This window comes from Acanthochromis polyacanthus, chromosome 7, assembly GCF_021347895.1.
Source record: "Acanthochromis polyacanthus isolate Apoly-LR-REF ecotype Palm Island chromosome 7, KAUST_Apoly_ChrSc, whole genome shotgun sequence".
Classification (NCBI taxonomy): domain Eukaryota; kingdom Metazoa; phylum Chordata; class Actinopteri; family Pomacentridae; genus Acanthochromis; species Acanthochromis polyacanthus.
In genome coordinates this window covers 25,014,704-25,031,105 of record NC_067119.1, presented here as the reverse complement: position 1 = coordinate 25,031,105, position 16,402 = coordinate 25,014,704, and the positions used below count along the sequence as shown (strand labels likewise).

General features: G+C 40.1%; 1 protein-coding gene across 2 annotated transcripts; it reads left to right on the top strand.

Moving 5' to 3' along the window:
- Window positions 1-8,735: 8,735 nt before the first annotated feature.
- Window positions 8,736-16,186, top strand: stc1 (stanniocalcin 1). 2 transcript variants are annotated; one of them, XM_051951157.1, is made up of 4 exons: window positions 8,736-9,102; window positions 10,860-10,999; window positions 11,112-11,323; window positions 11,899-16,186. In XM_051951157.1, the coding sequence occupies exons 1-4, from the start codon at window positions 8,922-8,924 to the stop codon at window positions 12,197-12,199; spliced, it is 834 nt and encodes a 277-aa protein (XP_051807117.1). In that variant the 5' UTR covers window positions 8,736-8,921; the 3' UTR covers window positions 12,200-16,186. The 2 variants fall into 2 exon arrangements, with proteins under 2 accessions (XP_051807117.1, XP_022056540.1); XM_022200848.2 differs by having other exon boundaries at window positions 10,857-10,999.
- Window positions 16,187-16,402: the final 216 nt, after the last annotated feature.

The following is a 16,402-nucleotide window of genomic DNA, read 5'->3' as shown; positions in this document are numbered from 1 at the left end:
TTCAGTTGAAAGTCATGTAAGTAGTTTAATCTTGTAATGTTGTTGTTGTCCTCTCGAACTTTCATTTCACAAAGCACTGTAAATGTAAAGCTGCAGTACTGGCATTGTGTAAATGCAACAAGCTGATCCACCTTTTTATGTGTTTCTGAAACAACATGGGAGGTGACTGCTCAATATGGGACAACAATATGGGAGAAACAGAAATAACATTTCTCCATCTGCCATGTGATGGAAAAGGCTGCATCATTACCTCCCATAGGCTCTGGCTTGCATGCAATGCATAGCTGAACGCTTGGTCAGCCTCTGCTCATCCCGAAGGTTGGAATGTCAGCTCATTTTATTATGCTATGAGGAGCACCCAGTGCTGCCACATTCAAACCTATGTTAGAGATTTAAAATCAATGAATAAACCAAACATTAACTGAATAATTTTATGCTTTCTAGAACGTCGCCGGCAGGCAGCATCCACCCTGACCTGCTCATTACTGGAAATTAATGAGGAAGCTAAATTTTTGATGCAGTGCTGTTGTCAGTGTGAAGGGGGACCTTAAACATTTGAATAGGATGCTGGGATCTGCTGCAGCACCAGTGCAAAATAGATGCTAGCGATGGGGACTGTGTGCCTGATAGGGAACTTGTATGAGGGCTACCACTGTGCAGCTCATAGCAGATTAAATCAGAAATGGTATTAACATGCAAATTGAAAAAAGGGGCAGTATTTCCTTTGGATTAACTGCCACTGCTTGTGACAATATATAAATTCTCCACCACACATCACATGGCCGTGTGAAATACTCCAGCAGAATGAGCGCATGCTCATGGGCATCCTGAGGAAGGTCTCCTCTGGTTTTGTCACAGAAGTCAATAAAATGTGCTGTTGGTCACAATTTCAAATAGATTCAGGTACAAAAATCACTTTCACCAGGTTGAAACACATACACACACATATAGATACACATTCAATTGCTTTTTTTGCTACATAATGTCAATGAAAACAAAGATGACATCAGAAAAATGGTGGGAAATATTTAAAAATACAAGAAGAAGAATCCAAAGCATCCGTGCAGTTTGTGATTTGCCTCAATCCACAAGAATGTAACGAGCGACTGTGATAAATTCTGATAAAGAAATTACTAGCTGATGTCGCATCCACCAGAAATGAATCAATTAAAGTGAGCCAAAGCCAGCATAAATTTGATAAACTGCTACAAAACCTAAAATGTCTTCTGTTTTTCATGATACAATCCTCAACCACACATCAAGCCAACTCGTTCCTTTTGGTGTGGGAGCTCACAGACTCATCCTGTCAGTTGTAATAGCAGATGAACTCTTTGTATGGTTCTCGTCCCTTCTCAGTTGTGCTCAGAGGATATTTGTGGTAGCTCTGAACATCAGCAAGTGAAAAAAAAGCTATGTGGAGTCTGCGAGCTGCGGTTGTGTTCGGCGAAAGATGCTGCCAGTCATGAAGGTGTAACTCAGTCCCATGTTCTGGTTAGCCGTCTCCCTTTGAAGCAGCCTATTTTTGTTTACCACCACTGCTGCCTTAAAAAAGAGCTCAATCACTTGGGTTTTAGAGACATTTAAAATTGAGTAATTGAAAACACTTGTCTGTGTGAACGGATGTGGGCACCCCTCCAAAATGTATTCCTGAGATGCCTGGGCTGGAGTCAGATCCAGATGGGTCTGAACTGAAACCAGATGGCCGGGTGCATGAAACGTAGCCTAGGTACTACTGCATGCTGCATATAGACGGGCTCCTGCGAAGGTTCAGGCTCTGCGGTTTTGGTTGATCTGTCTGTGTGTGTCTGTGTCTTTGTGGAGCATAGGAGCACAAATGCAAGTGTGTGTGCACGGGCAGTGGAATGTAAAAAGGAATTACAGCAATTATTCAAAACTCCACCAGTGGAAAAAATACATTTGATGATATTTATTGAGATATTACAGAGCATCTGTTTCCTTTTTGAACCAGTCTAGTTCTGATTTTGGAAAGCATTTTAACAAACGACTGCGTAAAAGCAAAAAATAAAAATAAAAAATCTGAAATTACCTGTTTAATTCTGCTGCTTGGAAAAAAAAAAGGTCTCTAATCAACTCTCATGGCCCTAAATCATGAAACAGATCAAGCATGTTAACTGTCATAGATTGTAAAGATCTGACACAAAGAATAAATCACTGAAAAGTTGTGAATCTCAAAATATGGTTTTCATATTTCGTTGTATTCCTGAAGAGCACATTCCAAAGGCCGCTTGCCAGACACTTTGTTTTCCTCTATGACTCCAATACTTTCCTCAGATATTCTGTCAATGTTGTAAAAACATCTATAAGTGTCGAAACGACGAGTAAAATATCTGTTTATTACATTATAATGGTGGTTACTGCTGTCAGAAACACTCACTGAAAACACACTGAGATGACGTTACAGATGAAAATACAGCAGGTGATTCAATCAGCAAATACTGAGGGACCGTCACAGTTTTAGGAGAGATTCACTTCTGGGAATGACGTTGTACAGATTCAGAGAGCTCTGGGAGCAGTTTTAGCCTTTGGGAAACAGTGTGGGTCTGATAAATCAGTGCTTTTCAAATGGATCTTTAACAACAGCACGTCTCACGCGAGTAAACGGGACTTATTTCCAACATCTTGCTTCAAAAGCATTCCCATTAAAAATGTTTCCAATCAGATTGAGCGGCTTGCAACAGAAAACCAAAGCAAAAACACACACACAAAGACCAGACACACTATCTTTCTTTTTCTTCTAAATTGTCTCTGAACTCCGATCTGAGTGCGAAACATCTTTTTAATTCTCTGAGGAGAAATGAATCCTTATGGCCGTCTTACAGGGACGTAAAACTGTGGGGGGTCGGTTACAGAACAGAATCAGCTGACATTCAGTAATTTGCTCATGAACACTGGATGTAACAACATATAATCACATCATGTATATATAATACTACACAATTCTTGTTTTTATGTGATATTGAAAGGGAATTTTACTGATGAGTGAAAGAATGCAATACTTTCATTCAACCATAACAAGTATGTAACTGACTGGACAATGAGGTCGCCCTTTTAGCAGGATTTGTGAGATTAATTAATATTGTCATTCTAGGATTCTAAAAACATATATTGTAGATAATGTATAAACAGTATATCATCTCACAGCAGTGCTTGGAAAACATTTGTAGCTGTTAACGTCTCAGTGTTTGGTCTGAGCGTTCATGCTGCAGAGCTGCAGTGTGTTCATTCCAGCCTCCAGATGTATAGCCCTGCTATGCTACTCATATTGGACGCAAGTTCAGGAATGCAGCTCCTCTGAGCTTTTGTATTATGCTCAAATCATGCATGTGTCTGTCTGAGGAATTCAGATACTACAGATGAAGAAATGAATTTAATGCTCTCAGGGAAATAGAGTCAAACATTGAACTGTCCGTCCCGGTGATGTGACAATGGGTATTTTGTGGGCCCAAATCATACTTCTTCTAGGAATTGTAAATTCCACAAGCCCACAACAAAATGAGAGCTCTATACACAGCGGTGCCTGCTAATTTCAGCCTTTCTGAGTGGTGAATACCACTCACAATAGTAAATGGGTTTAGCTGTTCGCTGTGCCCACAGAAACCAAATCTCAGTTTGGCTGCTCCACTTCTGCTGTTTCAATAGACTTTCCTCTAACAATACACGTTTATTTCTGTGGGTTCAACAACATTAAGCAGGATAATTAGATTTTTGGAAGCAGGTTTAAAAGGTTTTTGAATATTTTTTCATGTAATGAATCAAATTTCTCAGCATCAGGAGAGCGTTATAGACAGATGTGGATTTATGTGAACTATTTTCTAGAAATTTAGAAGTGATATTCTATTTTACAGTCGGTGATGTCTTCTGACGGCTGATGGCACCGCTGGGTGCTGTGTCTATTTCTCCAAAAATTAAGTGTTATTCTCATGTGAACACTACAGGCATCTGCTGCTAGAGAGAAAAACACATTATCCCCCTGGCCAAACATCACACACAACTCTAAATGTAGGTGCAAATACACCAGCGTTAACTGCTTCTACATGTGGGTGAGTGTTGTAACTATCATCCTGCCGGGTGTCCTTTCCATTCCTTTCATAAATCACAACCTTTGCTCTCTGTCTGCCCAATATAGCAGAAAAGACGGAGTATTTGAAGGTGTTGCATTACAGTTACAGCTCATGAATGCATCTGACCAAAGTCCCTCTTGTGGACACAAGCAGTCTAGCACTGTCCTTCAGGTGACTCCTTGCAAGTACTTTTCTACAGCTCATTATATAAACTCGTTAAAAAGCTTTAGCGCCGACATATTTGTAACTAATTTGCTTGTACTTGATGAAAGATCAAACTCCCATTTATTACACTAATTTCAAATCTCTTGCTCATAATTAGCAATCTCGTAATCTTATAATTATAGAGGAAGTTGCTGTCAGGCAAACAGCAATAAGCTTCGGGCAAAATTCAACTTAGATGCAAAGTGACCTCCAATCAGAGAATCAGTTCATCCACCTCAATGGAAATGAATGCAAAACTCTGATGCTGCAGCAGGCCCTTTCTACAGCATACTTATTCTCTGTAACAGATTTGTCCTTTCAGTGAACTCTGCCCTCCTTCTCCAGCGCCATGCCAATGTTGTCTGTTATATTTCTGAAAACAAGGTGAATCACCTTCTTCTACCTGACAAAGGAATTCATTATCCTTTCCCCTCAGAGGACGCGCAAGTTGTCTTCTCAAATGTGTTTGTGGTATGGCTGCGCTCCAGAAAGGAAGGGGGTGCAGTGATGTGCTAACAAGGATGAGCCTGACTTCCAAACTCATGAATAAACTCTCATTTCACGTCTTCAGTTTCAGCCGAGGCGCACCAAACCCCCACCCACTTGAATGAAGAAAAAAAAAGAGAGAATGGGGGGGAAACAATAAATGCAAGAGCAGCAACATATTCATGGAAAGCATGAATATCAGCTCAACATCTGTCTCAAATCTTACATTGTTCGCATTGTTGTTTGCTTCAGTTTTCTTTTTCTTTTTTTTTCTTGGAGCACTGACATAACCAGTATAAGCAAGCAACCCGGTCTTTCACATGCAGTTTTTTTTTTTTTTTTTACTGTTAATTTGTAGCAAAGAGTCGTCATTCCGGAAATTTCTCTGTACTGGAATAGAATGCGATGCTAAAAGTAAAACATTTACACTTCAATCCAAGTCTTTGTTTCTCTTCTTTGAAATAGAAAAAAAAGGATTAGGGTTGTCTAAATAATGGCATCGTCGAGAAAATACCCTCCAGCAGCTAAATCAATTGAATGACGACCTGAGTTCAACGGTCACAGTTTCATCAGCTGAGTTTCATGTATCTGAATTATGAAAAAATCACAACATATCAGGCTTTCAGGACGCTGATTATGATTGGCTGTGACAGCTGATAATAGCTCATTCATTAGGCTGTTAAATATAGATTATCTCGCCGTTACAAAGACTATTGGTGCAGCTGGCACCGGTCCACACTTGGATTCCCCAGCAGAGAAAAGGTGCCAGCAGCTTGACATCATGCCCAACTCCTGACAATGCTCTGGGACAAATTAGGGTGAAAGCACAGTGATTGCTAAAGACGACCAGAACACAGCGGCGCGAGACCAAGAGGCATGTTCTGTTCTCTGAAATGCAAAGGAAAGGTCAAGTTATTTGACAGGAGAGGCAAGGAAAATATGTGACATCTGTTTCTTAATGTGACAATTTAAGCCTGGCACACAGAGACACCTACTAATGAAACACACATGAGCAGCAGCATGATTTTCAGGAGAGAGAACGGCAAGCTAGTTGCTGCTGTAAACACATTTAGATCTCCCACACTCTGATTATCAGGACATTTCAGCTTCCTAGTGTCTGATTCTGTCTGAAATGGTTGAGCGGTGCAGTGGGTGAAGAGGCGTGAGGCCTCCGTGATAAATGATAGCTTAGAGTCCCACACATCATCATCTGAACGTCGGCACGTGCAGCTGCAACTCAGTGGACTCTGATCCAACATTTTCCAGTTCCAACAAGAGGAAAACTATCCAGCAGCAGTCGTTCACACTTTGTATCGACAGCGTGGCTAGTTTATCTCCGTGTTCAGTACATTCGCTAAGCTAAAGCAACAATGGTGTCATCATTAAGCATGGTTCAGGAAAATGTCAGAGTGATAAAGAAGACATGTCATTTGAATGTCCCGAGTTGATATTTGGACAAAGCTGTTTAAATCTGCTAAACTACGCACCACATTTGACTAAAAAAGTGGTCGATTATATACACTTTGTTGATCTTTGGGATTATAGAAAAATTTCAAAAAATGTTTGAATGTTCCTTTTTTGTAAGGAAAACAAGACCTGCCTAAGTGGTATGAACATTTTCTTTGCCTCTAACTGGGATGCAAAACATTAAAAATAATGGCGTACATTTAATTATAACAAGAGGCACCAACAACCACATAAAAAGCAGGATGATTATAGGCACATTTATGACATTTAGCTTTGAGTGCGATGTTGTGTGTATAAACAGAGCTCAGTGAGTCTGATGATGGATGTGTATGTTTGTTCATATCCAAGATATTAGATATAAGAGGAGCGTCTATGGGTAATATTCAAACATCTAAGGTTAAACTGTGACTTCCAAATTTCTCTACACAAATGCAAAGTGAGGTTTATTTTTGTGAAGATCATCTATATTTTTTTTTTACGTGATTTTATTCATGCTTCGTGAATTGGGTGGAGTGACAAGCTGCACAGTGGACTGTAAATCTGTTGCTGTTGTTCAGTGTTACTGTTTGGTTGAACAGTATTTGGGGCAGACATTGCTGCTGCTGCTAGTCATGACTGTAAATAGGTTCCTAAGCTTAGCAGGTAGCACTAGTAAAACAATTTGAGTGATGTACGATTTGTTTGTGTTTTCTTCCTAGTTAAAAGCTAGATCATATCGCACATATAATTTAGCTTTCCGTGTTTCACAAAAGTGACTGAAACCAGCGAAGCAGAGTTCTTGTCCAACTCAACTGTAGTGTGAATAATATTTTAACACAAATGCAATTTTGCTCTGAAATGGACATATATCCTGACCAGGTTTCTCATCCTACAAGAGCCCATTATTCTTAGTCTTAAGTTTGGTTTTTGCCATTTGGTTAGCTTTAGGAAAATATCACGCTTTGGTTGACACTTTCACAAAAATAACTACGGGCTTGGCTAAGTTTGGGCACCAAAATGACTTGGTTGGGTTTAGGAAAAATATCAGGGTTTGGATTAAATTAAGACGTTTCACAACATGTTTGAAGCCTCTCTTCCATTTTCTGGGTTAAAAGGAAGCAAAACAATGAAATGAATGGCAAAGACAGGTTAACTAGAAACACGTTTCATTTACATTGCAAACAAACATAATCTGGCAGAAAATACGCTTCCCTTGAAATGTGGAATGTAGTTTAGTTGTACACAAACGCAATTTTGTGGAGACGGGGTTGAAATGAAAGGTCTTTTTAGCTACTACACTGTAAAAAAATAAACATTGTTTGAATCAACGTTGTTTTGAATAATTTACTGTTATTTTACAGTCTTTTCCTGTTTCGTTAAATAAGCAGTTAAATCACAGGGGGAGAATATGTGCATGTGACTGTCCACAGATAGTATTTTGTCCTTTTACAGTATATGACCATAAAATTTTTCCGTTTTAGTGTATTTAGATAAGCTTAAATGATTTTTATTTTGCAGATATTTGCCAATATTTTCACTTATTATATTTTTTACATTACAGTATAATTTTCAAATGTATCCTTTCTGGCACAGTTGCTGCCATATTATCACAATTTTTTTTTTTTAAATCTTACGCAACTTTTTTCTACAGTGTAGTTGTGTGATGGGGAATGTATGGCAGTCCTAATGAGTTAGGACTGTTGGCCTCTGTATACTGTAAAGCTTACCTGGGGGCAATATGCTGTGATGATAATAAAATCTGTATTTTCAGTACCACTATTTATTTTTATAACAGCTTCTTCCCCTGAGCTGTTGCCTCCATCACACCTGTCTACATGCACCACTACTACTAGTTTTACTTTCCTGTGTGTGTAAACATATATAATCAAACTGTTTTTTATATTCATTAGATTTTTTGGAGAGTATTTCATATTGCACTGCTGCTGATTGTTTTAAGTTACCGCATCATTGTATTTATGACAATAAAGTATCTATCTATCTATCTATCTATCTATCTATCTATCTATCTATCTATCTATCTATCTATCTATCTATCTATCTATCTATCTATCTATCTATAACAAGAAAATCTGATTTTTGGTGAATTGTTTTCAGCAACACATCCACTAACCAATTATTCCATATAACAAAGTGAGGACTCTCACTCTCAGTCTTAATTAATCATAGTCGATGTTCAGTAATGATGGGAGATGTAATTTAAGCTAAAAATAGATGTAAAAGATGAAACTGCATGATTGTAAGTTGATGCAAGTGTTAGGCATGATTCAACCAAAAAAAAAGAAGCACAATTTTAAAAACCGAATATTATATATTCTATCATTTCACAAAAATAATGCCTCAAATCTGGCCGTGGAGCAGTAAGATCTCCAGTGTTGGCTACTGTTAAATCATTTTATCAATTAGTAGTGGAGAGAGCAGGACCACGGCCATGAATCCTGCGTCCTGATTGGTCCAACCGCAGAGCTCGTAATATTCAGCGCTCCCATATAAACCCATGCAGACTTGACATCGGTGCTATCTGTCATGCAAGTCAAAAGGATAGTGAGGAGTCCAGTGTAGAGAAATTGCCGGCAGCCTACTTGTAATAGCCTACATTTATTCTGTGTAAAAAGAATTCTTTTTTTCCTGCGCTGCTCGAGCTTTTTTTTTTTTTTTTTTTTTTTTTTTTGGAGCGTCCTTCTTATGAATTACACACAAAGCAGGAGGCGTCTCTTTACATTTAGTTGTGTGATCTGTGTTGAGAGGACGATGCCTTTGAGGACCGGACTTTTTCTCCTGATGGTGCTGAATGCATCTGCATACGAACTGGATCAGAACGAGTCCTATTCGCCCAGGAGAGCACGCTTTTCTGCCAATAGCCCTTGTAAGTAACACGCTGCTTCCAATCTGCATATCTCAGAGTGCACCGCTTGCTTCCCCCCTCCACCTTTTAATTTTACGCACCGTTTACACAATGCACAGCCTTTACATTTCTTGCTCTGTGGAGGTTTTATGTATTTTTTTTTGGCCTATGCAGCCTTCTCTGTCCAAACGAGCGCGTTGATTCACGGAGAAGGCTGCGGGATTAACGCTGTGGTTTTTGCCGGTGTCCTGCCGGCAACAGATGAGCATGGAGCTTGCTGCTGACACCTGAGAGTGCAGGCTTGTGTCATGCTGTTCGCTGTCTTTCTCGTAGCTTTTTGGCTGCAGCAAACGTTCCACTAATCAGCCCTGTAGTGGACTTGAGAGCAGTAAAACATAACGTCTCCTCTGTGGAGCCTTCAAGTCAGAGAAAAGAAGTAGGTTACACCACTGTACCTTTTCCCCCCTCAGCCTTGTCACTGGGGCTGTGCCTTTGGGAGAAATCCACGCAAAAGCCTTATTAGTTGGCACATGACAAGAAAAAGAAGTGAGAATCTGTGTGTAATAGCCACTGAGGAGACGCCACTGCAAAGCATCAATCTGCACGTCTCCATTCAAATGTTGACTTTTCCCTTTTGAGCACAGAGATGCAGCTCAGTGGGTAAAAAGGGATGCTCGTTCCCCTTTCTGCAGGAATTGCTTCATCATCATAAGATTTGCTGCTCACTTTCTCTCTCTCTCTGTATTTTGAGAGCAATCTTTGGTCCCTGATGGCAGGCGGACTTTATCTGACTGTGCAGGTCAACATGGGGCCCCAGATTCAGAGGCTGCCAAGTAGGCTTAGGCTCCTCGGTGACATTTCTTAATGGTTATTACAAAGGATTTGAGTCGGGCTGCCTGCCATCTTCAGTGGATTCTTGGATGTAGAATGAGGAAAGCCAACTATCTGGATACACTGATTTACAGATTATGTTTTATAGTTCTAGCCGGCTGCATAGACTTTGAGCTGTGTCCCTTACGATCTGAGATTTTCCGTTTTTTTTGGCACATGGATCGAAGGGCTGAATGCTGCTGCAGGGTTGTTGTTTGAGAGGGTTTTTTTTTAAAATAAAGATGGGGATCAGGGGGTTGCTGGTGGGTTAATCATCCTAATAACTATTCCAGTCATGTGATGCTCCTGAAATGGCAGCACTTTTCTGAATGTGTGCTTGATTATGTAGATGTGTATGGGATCAATTCTGGATATTTAGTTGGATTGTGACATGTGCTTAAGGGGCAGAGTCCTTAAATTTAGTTAGGAAACAGTGTGGTGGCAGTATATGTTATGTGTGTGTGTGTGTGTGTGTGTGTGTGTGTGTGTGTGTGCATGCGTGTGTGCGTGCACAAGGGGTACAAGTGTATGCTTATGTGTGTCGACAGCACGCCAATAATTTTCAGGAAACTCTTTGGTATTTCTGGTGCTGTTCATCCAAGTGCTGCTGAAAAGAACCAAACAGTGGACTATAACTCCCTGCCAAGAGAGAAGTGCAGCAGTGCCAAATAGTGTCTGAGACTTTTGGAGCTGTAAGGTGTCCAATCTCCAGTCAAGTCACTGTTTGCCCCGAGTGACTGTACGTCTTTTGTGAATCACCAAAGTATGAAAATTCTCTTTTGTTCGCTGCATTTTTTAGCTGAAACCTTGGCAACCCTTGTGTAATGAGCTCAGCGAGTGCGCAGTGATTCCCAGTGAACCCACTGTTGGCTCCCCTGCTGATGGTTCATTCTCTGTGCCCACAGCAGATGTGGCACGCTGTCTCAACAGCGCCCTCCAAGTTGGCTGTGGAGCCTTCGCCTGCCTGGAGAACTCAACTTGTGACACAGATGGCATGCATGACATCTGCAAGTCCTTCCTATACAGTGCTGCTAAATTTGACACTCAGGTATATATTTTCATTCTCTCTATTGTGCACATGAGCCACTGTGGGATTGTGTGGGTGTAACTGTTAGGGCAAGACGTTTGTGAAGCACTGCTGTCATGTTTTTTTCCCACAGGGTAAAGCATTTGTGAAGGAGAGCCTTAAGTGCATTGCCAATGGCATCACCTCCAAGGCATTCCCCACCATCCGCCGCTGCTCCACCTTCCAAAGAATGATATCTGAAGTCCAAGAGGAGTGTTACAGCAAGCTGGATATCTGCACCGTGGCCCGATCTAATCCAGATGCTATTGGTGAAGTGGCACAGCTACCGAGTCACTTCCCCAATAGGTGAGATCTTCCTCCACTGTGTGTACTGTACAAGCTGCTACACAGAATTCTGGTTCTCCAGTAATGGACAGTGAGACAGTGGAATGTATCTGCTGCTCATTTTAAGTGAATGAGAGACACATTGACACAGAGCACTGTTCGTGTTACGAATACACAGATACATACGGCCCTTTAGCCCTGATTTATGCAGCATAACAGATGGCGACATTTGTATTGATTTCCTTGTTTTGGTTACCATCTGCTTTATACATTCTTTCTTACAATGAAAGAAAATCAAACAGGAATATCAAGGTTGGATGTTTTCATTCCTATTGTTGTTGTAATACATGTAGGATTGAAGCTTGGGAGTGGATACAAAAGGATAGGAGGGTGGAGCACGAAGCCTATAGTGACAGGAGCCGGGATGGTCACTCCCATATGGATGACCTCAAACTGTACAGCGCGTGTGCAAATACCGAGAGATACTATGCAAGGATTTGAGTCATTACAGAGCACAGAGATTTCTTTCCATGCTGCACTTTTTTTTTTTAGTTTCAAGCTCTTAAAGTCGATTCTGTGCTGCTTTGTTGTCTTAGGTTTTATGGTAAGCTGCTACAGAGCCTGATGGACTGTGATGAGGACACAGTGGATCGCGTTCGGACCAGCATGGTGTCACGGCTGGGCCCAGAGATGACCATGCTTATTCAGCTGCTGCAGAACAAGCCCTGCCCATCCACTGCTGTGGCTGCAGCTGCTGCCATCCCAACTGGAGTGGAGGGCCGTGGGAGCTGGCGCTGGTCCATGGGTCCCCATATGTACAAGATCCAGCCTAATCTGCGAAACAGAGACTCTGCCAGTCATTTTGGCAAAAAGCGCTCTGCTAGTGACAGCTCCTAACTTCCACTCAGATTCAGAAAAAAAAAAAACTCCACACACTCCTCAAAACATCATGAAAGCTCCTCTATTCCCTAGGGGTGACAAAAATCCATTCCTCCGCTAGACTGGAAGTCACAGAAATATGCACCTCTAGGGAATGCCGGACCGCCCATAGAGTTGATATCAGTTTGATTGTTGTTATATTGTATATCCTACACTTTAGGCTTGAGAGAACCCCTCTTCCATCGACTGTTTTCAAACGTGTCCACTCACAGTTAGTGTTGAACATGTGGCTGTTGCATTTGTGCAACACGGTCCTGTTCGCTCCTATTCACATCCTCCAACAGAGATGAATCCTTAAGAAGTCTTTTGATGCCAAGCAAAAAAAAAAAGAAGAGAAAAGAAAAGATTTAACAACAACAACAAAAAAAAGAACAGCCATAGTGGTTCATGCCTCTAAAGCACAAGCCAGTACTTTAAAAGACAAAAACTCAATTTCATAATTCTGACATTTGTTCATGAATAGAAATCACTAGTTGGATTATTATTGGTTCATGTTTAGGAATGAGAACTTATTGGTCAATGTATCAAATATTTCAGCAATGAAACTTGTCAAATTGTGAGCATGAGATGAGGAAATGAGCTTCATAGCAATTTTCTGAACCTAACATTACACTTAAATGTACTGTATACTACGTTATCAGAGACAGCCATAGCTAGCCCTCTAAAAGAGAGTGCTCACACGGAGTGAGGTCTGTAGAGGTTTCATGCTAACCTTTGAGAGGTTACCTTAAACTGACCAAAAAACTTCAAACTGCCCTGAATGCTATTCACGAAATACCAAAATTCTGTATAGCTATAGCACTTATAATTATTTTATTTTCTGATGGCAGATGTAGCCATGGTCATGTGTTTCAAATCATTATCCTGCACATAAGGATTGTCCAGGTCATGGCCAAGTCTATCAGAAAAAGTCCTTTTTTTGCATATCTTGTATCCAGACACTTGCAATGCATAAGACTGTTGAGCTCTACAGTATATGTGGGACCATGTTTAGTGGGATCTGAATCCATGTTCTTAACTGAGTGTGAAGCAGTCGTGTATGTGCAGCAGCTGATTAGCACGTTCACCGATGAGACTGAGAGCAGCCATCTTCTTGGACTGATGATCATCATTCTCTGAGGTGAATCATGTGACATACACACTGGCTTCCAGTGTCAAGATGGAGAGTGACTATTTAAAAAAAGCCTTGTTGGAATGATATTTATTTTCCTACTATATTATTTAATGTTTTTTATTATTATTATTTCAATGCATTATTGTAGTTTTAATTAGTTTACAGAATTTTAAAAAGCAGTTCAGTCATGGCTCCTATTTGAACATGAGCTCTATGCCAAAAAAAAAAAAATAGAAGTGAGCTGACACTCTGGTGACTGAATGGGACCCATGTCATGACTCTGTGCTGGCCATAGGGGAACAAGGTTGGTCATTCAGGTCAGGGGATCTACTTTATGGGTGTTACAAGGGACCACAACAAAACATTAGCTTAGTTTTGACACGCTTTCTGGTTTTAAAACTGGATTGTCATTGCAGCTGCTAGATGTTCAGTGCTGGAGGTTTGTGCACATTAAGGAGGACTGACCAGGTATAATGACCGGAAAGCAAACACCAGCGTCAAGTACCATGTTAGGGAGGTGTTTTTTGATGGTTCTGAACCTGTTTGGAGTCAGAATACAGAAAGATTATGAAAGGAAGAAATCTAGTTTATCATAAAAAACAATCTAAATGTTTGATTCATGTTAGAAATTGATGAAATTCATTTGATGCTTCATGCACTAGGCTGACTTTTTGCTATGGCTGCATTGGCATTAAGCTACACACAAGTAGCAGCTAGCTACCGCTGTGTGTAAAGAAATTTATAGATGCTGTTGCCAACTTACAGAAACTTGAAGCAACATTGCAGTGATTTTGGTTACTTTAATCTTTACTGTTCACTTAGGAGGGCCCATTTAAGTTGACTCTGTTGAGGCTTTAATAGTTTGTGTATGTGGGGATGTCATAGCTGTAAATTAATGTAACAAAAAGACCCAGTAGACTTCATCCGTTTAGCAGTTCTCTTTCAGAAGCTTGTTTCATGACCTTCAGGGATCAAGACAATCATTCAGAATAAGCAGTTTAGTGCAGAGTCATGGTCACTGAGAATGGTCTTCATGCTGGTGTTTGCTTTTATGTGTACCTCCAAGATAGGCGGTAGTTTGGCACCATGAACTTCAATGGGATAATCAGTGGCTTAAGGTAGTAAGTTAAGGGTAAATTGCAAATATTTGTGCGCATTAAAAATGCAGTATAGAGGCTAACTTTGAAGCAGAGCTGGGCTCAGCTAATTAATTGAACTAATTCCATTTCTTGACAATCTAAATCTTGCAAATTGGACACCTCTAAATCTATTGTTTGATGACAAAAACACTAAGAAATTATTGCCTGATTTCTTTTTACTTTGCCTGCATGAAAGTTGAGCCTAGCCCTGTTTGCAAAGAAAAGGGTGAATTTCTACATTGTCCTGGATTACTAAGAGCGAAGCACAGACCAGAAAATGAGAAGTTTTATTTTTCCGTGTCAATTTAATAGCTATGTTAAGAATTCCAAACTATGCAATAATCACACACAAAGGATTCACAGCAACACAGAAATTGACCTTTATTTCATTCAGTGCCAGCTGATGCTGTGTGACTAAAGCAGCAGCATGTGTGCTCTCATACTGCACTCCCAGTGTGAAGGCATTGCTCCTCTACGATGCTTTCTGTTTCTGTGTTTTTTGTAAAAGGGCGTTTCTTTTGTTCTGTGAATGCGATCGTTTCTTTTGTGTCATGTGGTGCGAAAGGACAGCTGTTCTGAAGGAATCACTTGGGAAGTTAAGAGCTATAGTCACACTGTAGTATATCCTAGCTTATATTTTATGTTTAATATGCACTTTGCATCTTAACCACTATAAAGGGCATTGAAGCATTCAGTACATGTGCAACTGAGGCATATTTTATTTACCCAGTGAATGGAGATAAGTTTGAATACTTTGCATCCTGAAGGGTCAGGGCTTCTTCATGTACTATTGATACATATGTCTGTATCTTTGTTGTCCATGGGTAAATCCAAAACCCAACAGCTGCTGCTAAACTGTTACTACCCTGTATGATGCTGTCCGGATGCCCCTCTACTGTGGCCGCTCTGATCTGTCAACACACAGTGAGCTCAGCATCAGTCCACATCTGCATTTTTAATGTCTATCCATGTCTACATATTTATTTCTATGAACATTCCTCGTGTCAAATATATTTGGCAAGGGCAAATTGACTGTTTCCTCACCAAGTAAAATGTAACGGTAATTTTAGAGAATGTACCTGTATACTGAATGTCTCTTTCGACATGCCCAAGTTAGGTGACCAATGAAGGCTGTTAGGTTAAAAGAAAAAAAAAACAAGTGAGAAAAGTATGAGGCTTTTGGTTTCTTTCTGTTTTAGATTTGAATTGAACTTTTTGGGTGTGTAAGGTGGTACTGGAGTATTGTTAAATTGACCCATGGTGAGTTTTGTGAAACTGTTCCTGTCAATACTAGAGACTAAAATCTCCCTCACTTCTGGCACTTCATGGTACTCTTTCCTCTCAAGACTTGAAATAGATTGATAAATGTTGTCGTGCTTAAACAAAAATCAAAAAGCTTCAGTGACTAGTAAAGTTTATTTTGTATTCATATATAAGTGACAGTTATTTTACTATCAGATTCAAAAAGTTATTGCAGATATTAGGAGATTACTGAAGTTCCTGATACAGATGCTATGTAACGCATGATTGACCCTTGTGAATCACTTGCACTTTAAAATATACCCATATACATATATGCCCATACTGTGTATATGTTTGGGTTTCTCCTCTGTACTGAAAAGTCATGAAAGATACAAATGCATCAATTGTGTGTCTTTTGCTGATCAGAAATAAAATATTTATCATATCTGGCATATGGTATGAAATATGTTGCTTTGCTCTTGTTTCACTCATTTGGATCCATCATAACTTGTAGATCTGCATCAACATCTACCAATTTAAAGTGATTTCAGCCTACATTCTTCCCCGTCAGTTGCCCTAAATTATCTGGAAAAGTGTCTCTGACTTATTGGCTTGGGCTACTCTATCAGCAGACTGCAAAATTAGCTGTTTAGTGGATGGAGTTGC

What these genes read in the sequence shown, in the direction of transcription:
- stc1 (XM_022200848.2), top strand. Translation starts at nt 8,922, where the DNA reads ATGAATTACACACAAAGCAGGAGGCGTCTCTTTACATTTAGTTGTGTG. An exon ending in CTGCTAAATTTGACACTCAG is followed by an intron (nt 11,000 to 11,111) that starts GTATATATTTTC and finishes TTTTTCCCACAG; the next exon opens with GGTAAAGCATTTGTGAAGGA. An exon ending in CCGAGTCACTTCCCCAATAG is followed by an intron (nt 11,324 to 11,898) that starts GTGAGATCTTCC and finishes TTGTTGTCTTAG; the next exon opens with GTTTTATGGTAAGCTGCTAC.